General features: G+C 40.8%; 1 protein-coding gene across 2 annotated transcripts in view; it reads right to left on the minus strand.

Annotated features, from left to right (window-relative positions):
* The window catches only part of rpgra (retinitis pigmentosa GTPase regulator a), a 94,703-nt gene that overhangs the window by 76,931 nt on the left and 3,174 nt on the right, over positions 1–14,598 (minus strand). For both annotated transcript variants that reach the window (XM_043700829.1, XM_043700830.1), the window contains exons 2-3: positions 5,575–5,700; positions 3,581–3,673 (exon numbers count right to left, since the gene is read on the minus strand). In XM_043700829.1, coding sequence (XP_043556764.1) covers positions 3,581–3,673; positions 5,575–5,700 — 219 coding nt within the window. The remainder of the gene's footprint in view (positions 1–3,580; positions 3,674–5,574; positions 5,701–14,598) is intronic.

The following is a 14,598-nucleotide window of genomic DNA, read 5'->3' on the forward strand; positions in this document are numbered from 1 at the left end:
CCCAACCATAACCACCCTATTATTCTTACAGATAGCTGAGATCTCCTTACAAGCTTGTTTCTCAATTTCCCTCTGACTATTGGGGGGTCCATAATCCAATCCCAATAAGGAGATCATCCCTGCCTTATTTCTCAGTTCCATCCGGATAACTTCCCTGGATGTATTTCGAGGAATATCCTCGTTCCACAGCTGTAATGCTATCCTTTATCAAAAATGCCACTCCCCTTCCTCTCTTGCCTCCCTTTCTATCCTTCCTGTAGCATTTGTATCCTGGAACATTAAGCTGCCAGTCTTACCCATCCCTGAGCCATTTTTCTGTAATTGCTATGATATCCCAGTCCCATGTTCCTAACCATGCCCTGAGTTCATCTGTCTTCCCTGTTAGACCCCTTGCATTGAAATAAATGTAGTTTAATTTATTCGTCCAACATTGGCCCTGCCTGCCCTGACTGTTTGAGTTGCTTCTGTTCTCAATTGTACCAGTCGCAGATTAAAATTTTTCCTCACTATCTCCCTGGGTCCCAAAACCGCTCACCCCCCCACCACCACCACCTTAACCCGCACCCCTTCCTATAACTGCCGTCCATCACATCCTGTTGCTGTTGCATATTGCTCATTGCTTCTAGCTGTCTCTCCAACCGATCCATTCGATCTGATAAGATTTGCAAGCAACAGCATTTATTGCAGATATAATCTTCAGTAACCCTTACACTCTCTTTAAACTCCCACATCTGACAAGAAGCACATATCACTCTACTAAAGGCCATTTTTGCTCCATCACAATCTACAGACCCAGAAAATAACACCGTCTTATTCCTCTACAAAAACTGCTCCAGGTTAAATGAATAGTTATGGCTTATATTTTAAGTTTAATCAAGAGACATATTTCAAAAAACATATAATCAAGAAAGAACCCACTCTATTCACTACTGCAGACTTTCTGTAGGCCACACTTAAAACAATACACTTATCTAATTCTGTGCTGTGAACTTCATCCAAACTCCAAGATCAGTTGTGAGTTTCACTGTTTGTTAATTTTCCCAGACATTCCGATGTCCAGCGATACATGAATTCAACAGCAAAGGCAGGACTGTGTAGGTACACTGAGGTGTCAGTTTCTTTCTCTCTCTCTCTCCTGCACTGACCTCACCATGTGCTTACTTTGTCTGTTCTTCTCTCTTTTAAAACTGCTGTTGTTTTGACTTTTTTTCCCAAAGTTCCAAAACAATGCAACAGCGTATAAAACAATAAGTGCTGCTCCTGGAGTTCAAGGAAATCACCTCCCGCACCTAAAATACCTCAAAAAAGGAGCAGCTGTTACAGCCAGAAATTTTTCCCATCCTCCATCTTGGATTGCCCTGCACCAACATTAAGCAGAGAAAAGGAAGGAAACACACTCAATACACAAGAAATGAAAGCACTTGAAAAATGAAAAAAAAACATTGTTGTCCAACCTGCAGACAAAGGACCCTTGACTACAATCAAAGAGACTACATTGAAAAAGCAAACATACTACTTGCAGATATCAACACTTATCAACAAGTGGCGACAGACCCAACCCTACAACTAGAGAACTGAATCACAGCCCTACTCAAAGAAATTCAGAAATCTGGAGAAATAAATAAGTCTGACTTCCAAAAAAATTAAACCAGATGAATCCAACACACCACGCTTCTACAGATTACACAAAATTCACAAACCAGCCCCCCCTCAGACCCATAATCTCGCTACCTGGAACTGGCCAAGGAGCTACACCAAAGACTAAACACTTAGTAGAAGACTCACGTCACTTTATCACAAGAATTCCTGAGGACCAAAGACACCAGATAGAAGAGGATGAAATAATGGTCTCCTTTGATGTAACAGCCCTGTTCACATCAATCAACATCAACCTGGCTAAGGAAACACTGACTACACTAGACCAAATGACACATACACCAAACATCATCAACTTCATCGGCAAAGACAGTATCATCAAGCTGGTGGACCTATGCCTTACCACCCACTTCACCTTCAACAACAAAGCAGAGACAGTAATGCAGTGACTCAAACAAATAGCTCTACCAACTATCCAACCCAAACTTTGGGTCCACTTCGTGGACGACATCTTCGTCATCACTAAATGAAACGAATTAGAGGAAACCTTCAAGGCCATCAATAACACCCTTACTGGCAAAAAATTCACCAAAGTGAAGGAAAACAACAACAATGCATTCGACCCAGAGATGAACTTCTGATCACATAATTACATTAGCACATGATTGCCTACTTCCACCAGGCCCGACTTTGTTCCTGCTTTCATTTTTCTGCTGCTGAATCCCTCATCCTAATTAAGCAATTCATTGACTCAAAAGTCCTCGAAAGAATTCCAAGGACATGAAAGTGTTAGAAATGGGATTCTTATTTATCATTTATTCCAAATTTCACAATGGTTCTTAAAAACTGAAATCAGGTGCCATAGGCTTATAAATAGTACTTAAACATGCAATTAATGGGAACCGCAAATAATGAGTTTGGTTGGAAATCCAAACGTTTAAGAAATAGATCTTATGTGTCATGTTGAATTTAAAACATTATCAGTGTTTCTCTCTGCACAGATTCAATATGACTTTTCTTCAGAACTAAAAGAGAGATGGAAAAGTGATGGGATTTTCAGTAGAAAAATATTGAGAGGAAGAAATGAAAGAGAAGGAAAGGTCAAAAGAGAGTTAGAAAGTGGGGGAAATTAAAGATTACAGGTGTCATTGAACAATTTGGAACATGAGTGGGAATGATTGTAGAGAAAAGATTCTGGATCTGAGTAGATGCTCATAGTAGGCTGTTAATGGCAGAACATGGGTAAGTTCTGCTGAACGAAAAACCAAGAAAACCAGACGTTGGAGAGTGAGGCAGGGGATACAAAAAAGTGGAAGACAGCGTTCATGTTCTGTAACTGTTGAACTCAATGTTGAGTTCAGAAGGCAGTAAAGCACCTAAACAGAAATGTGATGCTGTTTCCCCAGCTTGCATGGGGCTTCACTAAATACTGCAAAAGACTTAAGACAGAATTTTGAGCATTAGACCAATATGGTGTATTGATATAGAAAGCAACTTGAAGATTAGAGTCCTACTTGCAGACTGAGTGGAGATATTCCACAAAACGATCACCCTATCTCCATTTTGTCTGCTTGACATAGAGTATTTATAATAATGGTGCTTTTCCAAAGTGGATTACCTCTCGAGAAATTATTAAAAGATGTTAACAAAACAAAGACGTACTAATACTTACATCATATCACTGATGATAGCTGTGGCAGGTGCAGTTTAAAATGATGAAATACAAGTAGTGTGAAAAGTATATGTGCATATAAAACATTGATTTAAACATGAATTCTTATTTTCATATTACAAAATCTCGCATTATTGGACAACCTGCAGCCAAATAAAGTCAGAATAAATTTGGTGAATCAAAGTGGCACTGGATTTGTAAGGAAACACCAAAACTCACAGAGCATATGTATTAGATATATGACTAAAAATTACAGAATCCAGAAACATGAATGCCATGCTTGTACAGAGAAGACTGGATAAAAGAATTTACCTTTCACACAAGTGGGTTTGTTGACAGTGTTCTTTGTTCCTAAACCTAGTTGACCCCAATTGTTGCTCCCAAAGATATATAACTTGCCATTTTCTGTCAAAGAAAGAAATATTTTTGAAAGCCATACTTGACATTGTTGTTTTGTAAACACTGAAAAGCAAAAAGCCAGGTATTTGTCACCTGAACAGATGTTTGTCAAAACAAGCCCATTTACGTTTCCTAGAATCCCTACAGTGTGGAAACAGGCCAGTCGGTCTATCCAGTCCACATCAACACTCCAAAGAGTATTCCACCCAGACCCATCTTCCTGCCCTCTCTCTATAACACTACATCTCCCATGGCTAATGCACCCAGCCTGCACATCCCTGGATATTATGGGTAATTTAGCATGATCAATCCACCTAACCTGCACATCTTTGGACTGTATGAGGAAACCGGAGCATGCAGAGGAAACCTACGCAGACATGGGCAGAACGTGCACACTGCACACAGACAGTCACCCCAAGACTGGAATCTCTCACAATGAGGTGCTGAGTTTATCAATGCAAGCAGTGTCATATTGAAAGGATACACAATTATCTTCAGAAAAGAATCAGAAAAAAAACTGCACACATCATCTCTTTGAAAATAAGGTTGAGTCTTAGTGGAAGCCTGGGATAAAATATTCAACAAACGTACATGAGCATACAAACAGATGAATTAGAAGGAGAAAGCCATTCATTTCCTTCAGCTCAGTCATTCAGTAAAGTCATGGCTGATCGAATTGTAACCTCAAATCTATATTCCTGTTGATCTCTGATAAATAATTTTTCTTGTTTAAAAAGAATCTACCTCTGCTTTTAAACTATTCAAGGACTCTCCTTCCACCACCTTCTCAGGAAGAGAACTCCAAAGATTCAAACCTCAGAAAAAAAAGTCACCTCATTACTGTTTTAAATGGGTGAACCATGATTTTTAAACAGAGACCCTAGTTCTAGGTCCTACCATAACAGAAAACATCTTCACATCTACTATGTCAATACTCCTTTGGATCTCCATGCTTCAATGAAGCTGTTTCTTACTCTTCTAATCTGCAGCAAATACAAGCCTAGCCTGTCCAACCTTTCTTCATAAGACAACACCCCATTCCAGATGATGGACTAGTAAACCTTCTCTGAACTGCTTCAAATGTGTTTACAAACTTCCTTAAATAAGGTAGCCAGTACTGTGCACAGTATTCCAGACATCATTTCACCAGTGTCCTGTACAACTGAAGCATAACCTCCCTACTTCTGTATTCAATTCCCCTTGCAATAAATGTTAATACTTGATTTGCTTCTTAGGATTTGCTGTACCTGCAGATGAACTTTTGTGATTCATGTACAAGGGCACCCAGATCCTCTGCATCTCAGAGCTCTGCAATCTCTTACCATGTAGATAATAGTCTTTTTTTATTCTTTCTGCCAAAGTAAACAATTTCACATTTTCACGTTTGACACTATTTGCCAGATCTTTGCCTCCCCCTTACTTAACCTGCATATATCATTTTGTAGCCTGCTTATGTCCTCTTCACATTTACTTTCACACCTAACTTTCTACAGTCAGCAAATTTGGCAACTGTACCTTCCACTTCTTCATCCAAGTAGTCTACATAAATTGTACACAGATGAGGCCCAAGTACTCATCCCAGTGGCACACCACTCATTACAATTGGCCTGCCTGAAAAAGACCCATATATGCCTATTCCCTGCTTCATGTTAACTTGCCAATCCTCTTTTCAAGTCAATATGATACCCCTACACCATGAGCTTTTCTTTTTAGAATAACTTTTGTTGGGCTACTGTTTATCTGGAAACATCATTTGCATTTTTATTTTTACAAAGAATGCTGCAGCCATCAAAATCTAGCTTTATTCCTGTGACCCATATCTGTTGCACTAACTGAATGATTGATGCAAAGCAATTCTTCCCATCTTTGTGGTCAGGGAAATAAATAAATTGAAACCAACGACTTACCAGTTACAAACGCAGTGTGCTCATCCCCACAACTGATTGAGATAGCTTTGTCATTTTTTAGCCAGAACTTGCTGGGAACATTGTCTGAGAATTTGCTTTTACCAAATGTAAAAATAGCTCCAGAATCTGAAAGTAACACAAATTACATGAACTATTTGTTTTTAATCAATGTGCTTTAATGCTGGCATGGAATGAATTAATTTTTCAAAATGTACAAATTAGTAGTAGCAACCAGGATCTAAAAAAATCTACTAATGGCCCAAGATGTTCCTATACTTTATTATCTTCCTTAAATTTTGTAATTGTCATTTATATGCATTACCATTGGAGTGATGGCTGTGCCCACTGACTGGAAATGGTCTGCTTGAGACAGCTTTTGATAGTAAGGGCGAGATCAGGAAGACAGCAGTAAAGCTGATTGTCAAGTTCTTTATGTTTTTAGGATGGTTTTCAAAGTCAAGGAAAATTTCAATGCTGTTGCAATTCAAATGTCAAGCTTGTGAGCACTTACCATGCAAAGCCACAAGAAATGTTTTAAACGTTTTGGAAAAACTGCTTGGTTGAGCTTGCCATCTAAACGTCTGTCTGTCTTTTCTAAACTTCTTTGAGAAGTTTCTGTCACCTTTCCACTATATCTGTTACAGATACTTTTTTTCCATTTCATCTGTTACCTTCTTCTCTAATAACCTTTCACAACAGGACATGAGCTGAAGAAACGAGGACCTGAAGAGAAGAAAGGAGGAAGCTAACAATAAAGCTAGCAATGAGGAGAGAGCCCCAGGAGGTTGCTCAAAGCTGTGGGCTGAGAAAAGTGCCCGGCAGTATAAGTGAACATTATATGCCTTCTTCACACAAGACCTGATAATAGTCGAGGAGAAGCATATTGACTGTTGATAGAATGGCAGATCTCAGTGAGAACTATGGACTTTGCATTGGTGGATGTGGGAACATATCAAAGCTGACAGAAAACAAGATTTTTTTAAAAAATCTGTGCTTGTTATCCAACATCTATTCACAGTGGCATGCAATGGGTGGCCAAGATGTCTGAACTATACATTAAACCTATTTAGTTAAAACATGAAGACATTGAGAGAAAACATATAGAATTGTTCAGTTGGGAGCCAACTCGCACAATGAGAACAGGCGTAATGAATAAGCAAGCACTGGTGCAAATTAGGACATGGAGCAGAGTTATGGATGACCTCATGTTTATGAGGGTTGGAAGATAGGAGGCCAGTTAGGAGTGTATTGTAAGAGACAAGTTCACCAGCAGTAAACCCCAAGATGAAAAATGCAGCAGCAGATAAGCTGAAGGAAGCAGCGAAACTGGCAATACTGTGGAGGAGGAATAGGCATTCTTCAGAAGGTATAGGCTGGTGGTTCATCTCAGCAGTTAATGTAATTGCCTTGATTGCAAACAGACTTAAACACTTTTCAGAGAGAGATAGTGTCAATGGCCATGAAATGGAAATTCAGGACAAAAGGCAATGGCTTTGGTCTTCCCAAAATTTATTGGAGGGAAGCTTCTGCTCATCCAGTATTGAACGGTGAACAAGAAGTCAGAAAATTTAGAAATTTTGAGGCAAAAAAACTGAAGAAAATTTTCAAGCACAGTTTGCAAGGATAGGTTCTGAACATTGCATTCCTGTTTACATAATTTATCTATTGCTTTGCCTTGCATCCCTTACTTTCTCCAAATATTAGTCTTTTGTCTCACTAATGATGAGCTCTATTTCTTTCTTTTTTCCATCCATCTACCTGAATCAAAACCTAGAAAAAAATAGTGGATGAATAGGCAGCATGAAGCCAGATGGTAGAGGCTTCTGCAGACCCTTTCATTTTCGTTGTTAGTTTCTCAGAAACTGGTACTCCAGATATTCACATCCTATTTTATTCATCCCAACATCTCTCTCCCAAACAATAATCTCACTGTTCCTCACTCTATAGTGGAGTCATTTGCCAGCGCCGACCTCACACTTCGCTCCCTGCCATAAACTACTGTCAGACTAATTCTTCAGTGCTTCTGTTTCCTGATTGTCAATTTTCCTAGTTACCTTCTGTTTTTTTACTGCCATGGACAATGGCTTTTACCTTCATACTTGGATGCTAAAAGCACAAGCTGCATTTAACTGGTACAGGTAAAAACAGTGTCATGTGGTGTGCTTTAAAAATAACAGGCAATCCAAGAATTGAATGAAATAGCAGGGAGTCAAGTAAGAACAGAAATAGCAAGCAACAGAACATGGCACAATAATTTAGCCTTCTAGGAGAATAAGCGGGTGGCTAATGAGGTGGGTGATGAACTATTTAAATTGATAAATTCAAAGTGAAATGCTTAACTGAAATTGAGTAAAAATGACAAGCAGTAGACAGAGCTCAAGATCAGTTAGAAAACACAACTGGGTTGTGCAACCCTGACAATGACAACTATTTACCTACAGGTTTCTATTATAAATATTTATAAAGCATTTCCATGTTAAATATTTAACAGGGAAAATGTTACTTAAACTCATGGCACAGAACATATGATTTGTAGGCAGACAGAGGTAGATTTAATTTTCTGTAAGTTTCATTATACACATAATGTGCATGCTTGGATGCAATGTAAAAGTCTGTAATAGGTTCAGTCACCCTTTGGAAAAAAAAAGTCTTCAGGTGAAGGTGAAAATATGTGATCTTACTGATTAGAGGGAATTGTGTTATGAATTGCATCGAAGGCTTGCATATGACATCAAGGTTATGATCAGTCTGGTTTCATCTCAGACAGTTATCAGGGAGAGGGATGAAGTCAGCAGTGATGGACTGAAGTTTGCAGTAGAAAGTGAGGTCGGCAGATGCTGGAAATCAGAGTCGAGAGTGTGTGGTGCTGGAGCAGGTCAGGCAGCAGGAGAATCGACATTTCAGGCAGAAGCCCTTCATCAGGAATGAGGTGGATGGAAGTAGGGGTGAAGATGATAGGTCAGAGAGGAGGGTGGAGTGGATAGGTGGGAAGGAAGATGGACAGGAGGGATAGGTCATGGGGTCAGTGCTGAGCTGGAAGGTTGGAACTGGGGTAAGATGAAGGGAGGGGAAATGAGGAAACTGATGAAGTCTACATTGATGCCATGGGGTCGAAGGGTCCCAAGGCGGAAGGAGTCGTTCTTCCTCCAGGCATCGGGTGGTGAGGGAGTGGCGGTGGAGGAGGCCCAGGACCTGCACGTCCTCGGCAGAGTGGGACGGAGGAGTTGAAATGTTTGGTCACAGGGCGGTGGGGTTGATTGGTGCAGGTGTCCTGGAAACGTTTTCTGAAGCGCTCTGCGAAAAGGCGTCCAATCTCCCCAATGTAGAGGAGACTGCATCGGGAGCAATGGATACAATAAATGACAAGTGTGAAGTGCAGGTGAAACTTTGATGGATGTGGAAAGCTGCTTTGGGGCCTTGGACAGAGGTGAGGGGGGGAGGTGTGGGCACAAGTTTTGCAACTACTGCAGTGGCAAGGGAAGGTGTCAGGTGCGGATGGTGGGTTGTTAGGGGGCGTGAACCTGACCAGGTAGTCGCAGAGGGAACGGTGTTTGCAGAAAGCGGATAGGGGTGGGGGGGGGGGGGAAATTTCTGTCTTTTAAGGAGGAGGCCATTTGGTGTGTTCTGTATGGAACTGGTCCTCCTGGGAGCAAATGCGGTGGAGGCAGAGGAATTGGGAATACAGATAGCATTTTTGCAGGAGGTAGGGTGGGAGGAGATGTAATCCAGGTAGCTGTGGGAGTTGATGGGTTTGTAAAGTCAGTCGTTACTGATGGAGAGGTCCAGGAAGGGTAGGGAGGTGACAGAGATGGTCCAGGTGAATTGACGGTCAGGGTGGAATGTGTTGGTGAAGTTGATGAACTGTCGACCTCCTCGTGGGAGCATGAGGTAGCGCTGTTGCAATCATCAATGTAGCAGAGGAAAAGGTGGGGAGTGGTGCCAGTATAACTCTGGAAGATGGATTGTTCTACATAGCTGAAAAAGAGACAGGCATAGCTGGCGACCATGCGGGTGCTCATAGCTAAGCCTTTCATCTGGAGGAAGTGGGAGGATTCGAAGGAGAAATTGTTGAGGGTGAGTACCAATTCAGTCAAACAAATAAGAGTGTCAGTGGAAGGGTACTGGTGGGAACATAGGGAGAGGAAGAAACAGAGGGCTTGGAGGCCCTGGTCATGGCAGATGGAGATGTAGAGGCACTGGACGTCCATGGTGAAGATGAGGCATTGGGGACCAGGGAACCGGAAGTCTTGGAAGAGGTGGAGGTTGTGGGTGGTGTTCCGAACCTATGTGGGTAGTTCCTGGACCAGGGGGAATAGGACAGTTTCAAGGTAGATGGAGGTAAATTTGGTGGGGCAGGAGCAGGCTGAGACGATGGGTCAGCCGAGGTAGTCAGGCTTGTGGATCTTGGGTAAGCGGTAGAATCGGGTGATGCGGAGTTCCCGAACTATGAGGGTGGGAGGTGTCGATGGGAGATCTCCTGAAGTTACGAGGTATTGTATGGTCTACGAGATGATGGTTTGGATCTCCTGAGGTGACTGAAGTTTGCAGTCAGGACTGAAGATGACAGCGTTACAGTTATTTCAATATTTAACAGGAGTAAATTTCTGCACATTGAGTACTGAATATTTAATAAACAGTCTGATCAATAAGCAACCATGACGTCAAGAGAACTGATGCTAAAGTAGTGCTGGCATTGTGAGTATAAATGTGAAAATTAACACTGCTTTCAGATGCAGAATGCTCCAGGATCAAACCATGAAAAATGCATTTACAGTAAATTATCCTGCAACCTTAAAATTGCAGTTACTGACTGATTTCGGGACCTATCATACGTACTGCCTTTTTGTCTCCCTATATAGAATTTCCCCTTAATCCGTAATAGATGCATCAGACTTGATAAATCATGGTTTTAAAGAGAAAGGTAATTTGAATAGGATTCCTTCTCAGATGCTCAGGCGAAAGCTATAATAAAATCTTGTAGACCACAAATTTGCCATCAACAGAATTAAGATTTCAGTTGCTCAACTGCGCATATTGGTAAAGAACAATATTGGCCAACAAAATGCATACATGGATCTTTGATTTCTCTTCAGTAGAATATGAACATGCCAATAAAGTTCTGTCACTGGGGGAAAAAAAAGCCAAATTTGCATGCAGGCTCATCACAAGTGAAACATCCCAATGTGCTTTAGCAGGCATTTAATTGCTTTGAAGTGCAGTCACTGTTGTTAAGCAAACACAGCAACCATTCTGCATCAGCTAGATTAACAACCTGTGTTACAAACTAACCTGTATTTTCTTTCTTTAAAAAAAACTCATACCAGATAATATAATATAGGAATAGTCCAATACGCCAAGGACTTCATGTTATCCTCAACCATAAGTTATTAACTATTGCTTGATTTTATTAACAAGTACATCAACCAGTACAAAAACAAGGGAGCACCGAACTCAGGTGTCTTATTTTTAAAGTCATAGAGATGTATAGCACTGAAACAGACCCTTTGGTCCAACTCGTCAGGCTAGATATCCTAATTTAATCTAGTCCCATTTGCCAGCACTTGGCCCATTTCCATCTAAACCCTTCCTATTTATATACCCATGCATGTCTTTTAAATGTTTTAATTTTACCAGCCCTCACCACTTCCTCTGGCAGCTCATTCCATACACACACCAACCCTCTGAATGAAAACATTACCCCTTGGGTCCCTTATATATCTTTCCCCACGCACCTTAAACCTATGCCCTCTAGTTCTGGACTCCCACACCCTAGGGAAAAGACCTTATCTATTTATCCTATCTATGCCCCTCATGATTTTATGAACTTCTATAAGGTCATCCCTCAGCCTCCGACACTCCAGGGAAAACAGCCCCAGCCTATTCAACTCTCCCTGCAGCTCAAACTCTCCAACCATGGCAACATCTCTGTAAATCTTTTCTGAACCCTTTCAAGTTTTGCAATATCCTTCCGAAATCAATCTATTCAGATGTGTTATGACATATCTGGTACATGCCTAGGCCTCCTGCCTCAGAGGTAGAAACACTACCACTGCATCACAAGAACACCCTTCAACCAATATATTAGCATGCCATACAAATGGCAATATTGTGATTGCAACCTTTCAGCAAAGTGCTAAGGATTGCCCAAATTAGGGAGTTAAGTGAACAGTGCATGTGTATTGGTGGAAAGAGATCTTCTTTGATTTTTCAAACTATTAACTCACAAGAAAATGATTCTTACTAAAGTACAGGGAAATAAACTAGCTGCTCAGTGAGTACATTCATTTACAACTAAGTAGTATTCAACATGGAGAAATACCATTCTGCAGTTGGAAGGGGTCAAGGGTGTGGTGCTGGAAAGACACAGCAGGTCAGGCTGCATCCGAGGAGCAGGAGAATCGACATTTCGGGCATAAGCCCTTCATCAGTTGAAAGGGAACAATAGTTGATAACTCACGCTTCTTGCTCACGTTTGACCTATGAATGGTGCAGCTGACTCAAGCAGCCGAGTGACCTACTCCTGCTCCTAATTTGGACATTCGTAATGACCCAAGTTTATTAATAGCCATTAAATACTTACAACATTGTATGTCTACTAATAAGTGGATATAAGCATTACCTATTAGCACAGAAATAAAAGGGACTACTGTAATATCATAAATTAGAAACACAGTCAGCTTAGTCACAATGAGTACTCATTTCAAACATTTATTTTTAGTATCTGTGTAATCTATAGAACAATATGCACTTTATTTCCAGAAAATATACACTTCTGCTAATGCAACATTTGAGGAGAGGGAATTCCATGGAGTAACATAAATTCTGTGGGTGTGGCAGAAGAGGGAGAGGCAAGGCAGGGTTCAGGTATTTTTAGTAATGAATAATTTCAAAACTGCTATTTTACAGAAAACAATGACAAGCAAAATATTAATAATTATTCTAAAAAAGATAATCTTGGCCTTTGGAAAAGATGAATTTTGTTTAACATTTGTTCCCACTTTACATAACTACCTAAAAACTAAGATCAACATTCATTCAATCTTGTACGTTTGTCAAATTATGTAGAAAATATTCTTCCTGTCAAATAATTTGACACAATAAATTCAGGAAAAACAACAAAAATATGCTGTGCCTTAAACTGATGCAGGTCCTCATTACGTTCTGCGGTCTCAGGATCCCGTTCTGGGATATATATGACTGCAAAAGTGATTTGCTTAATTAATGACTAATCATGCATAAGCCTAAATAGCAAAGTGTTTAATTACGAGGGACCAGGCATCCACAACTGATTCTCTCCTCGTCTAATGTATACTAAAACAAATTTTTCTAGCAAGGATCATTACAGAACACACTGAAATATGAACACAAGGTGAATAATCCCTACTGCTCCAAGACAGGATTGTAAGGCTGAATGAGGTTACAGTTATGGAAAAGAGAGATAACATGGAGGAATGAAATTACATGGAAGGTCCCATCAAATTCCATTTACGTCAAAAGACAATGTAGCTCAGTGGGGATATTGTTGATAGTCAACTAGGACTCACTGCTGAGATGACAGCATATGTATTGATAAAATTAAGGGGTAGGATAGGAATCTGGCCAGGAAAGCATCAAAACAGTCAAATCTGCAAGTGACAAAGGCGTAATGCACAGCAGTCCTGATGAAGGGCTTATGCCCGAAACATCGACTCTCCTGCTCCTCAGATGCTGCTTGACCAGCTGTGTTTTTCCAGCACTACACTCTTGGAATTTGATCTCCAGCATCTGCAGAGCTCACTTTCTCCCAGCAGTTTTAGTGACAAATTACTGGGAAAGAGACAGAGGTGAAAGTAAACAACCTCTGATAGAAAGGATGTGAAGCTGGGGCTTCAGTTCAAAATCAAACAGGAACCAAGATAAAAATTGGTTGATGAAGCCTGACAACCATCAAGATGGGGAATAAAATCCATGGCAGGTCGACAGTCTTTGACAGTGGATGATGGCTTAAATTTTTCCAAGTTTGATTTGAAGAAATTCTGGATAATACAACACTAGATACTGGAATAGTAGTCTTGCAGCATAGAGAGAGTAGATGATTTAGAAGACTTTGGGAGAAACAGTGCTGCACATCAGCTAAAATGAGAGACATTAAATAATTGTGAAGTTAGAATGGGGTTCCAGAAGCAGAGGGTGAGTCCAATAGATGAGTAAAATGATAATAGTAAAAGACTTGAGGACATGACAGATCAAATGAGTAAACACATGGCAAAGAATACTCAATTCTGGATCAGTGGTGCTGGAAGAGCACAGCAATTCAGGCAGCATCCGAGGACAGGCAAAATCGACGTTTCGGGCAAAAGCCCTTCATCAAGAATAAAAAGGGCTTTTGCCCGAAACGTCGATTTTGCCTGTCCTCGGATGCTGCCTGAATTGCTGTGCTCTTCCAGCACCACTGATCCAGAATCTGGTTTCCAGCATCTGCAGTCATTGTTTTTACCTTAAAGAATACTCAATGGCAGAAGTGTGAAAGGATGCAAATTGGAAGACAGATTGAAGAGGAGCAAAACAAAATGTTACAAAATAAAAAGAGAAAAGACAGATCAAGAAGTTCTCAAACAAATTTTACAACTAATAGGACAAATTAACAAAGCATACATGTTTTTGGATCAGAAGCCAAGAGCACAAAACCAAGCAAATTATGCTGAGTCTTTATCAACAATTGGCTAGAGATCGAGTAAGGGTCCAATTCCAGATAATATATTTGCGTTGCAAAATTCTATGACTTAACAGAAGTGCATGAAAAAGGGTTCACGCTGGAAGTACATCTCACCCTCCTCTCCAGTACACCCCCACATTCCATCTCCCTCCAACCCCCCATCTCCTTCCATTCTCCCATCTCCCTCCAGTCTCCCCATTCCCCCATTCCCATTCTCCAACCCCCCATCCCCTTCCATTCCCCCATCTCCCTCCAGTCTCCCCCATCTCCCTCCAGTCTCCCCCATCTCCCTCCAGTCTCCCCCATCTCCCTCCAGTCTCCCTCCAGTC

The sequence above is a fragment of the Chiloscyllium plagiosum genome, chromosome 12 (assembly GCF_004010195.1).
Source record: "Chiloscyllium plagiosum isolate BGI_BamShark_2017 chromosome 12, ASM401019v2, whole genome shotgun sequence".
NCBI classification, from domain to species: Eukaryota; Metazoa; Chordata; class Chondrichthyes; order Orectolobiformes; family Hemiscylliidae; genus Chiloscyllium; species Chiloscyllium plagiosum.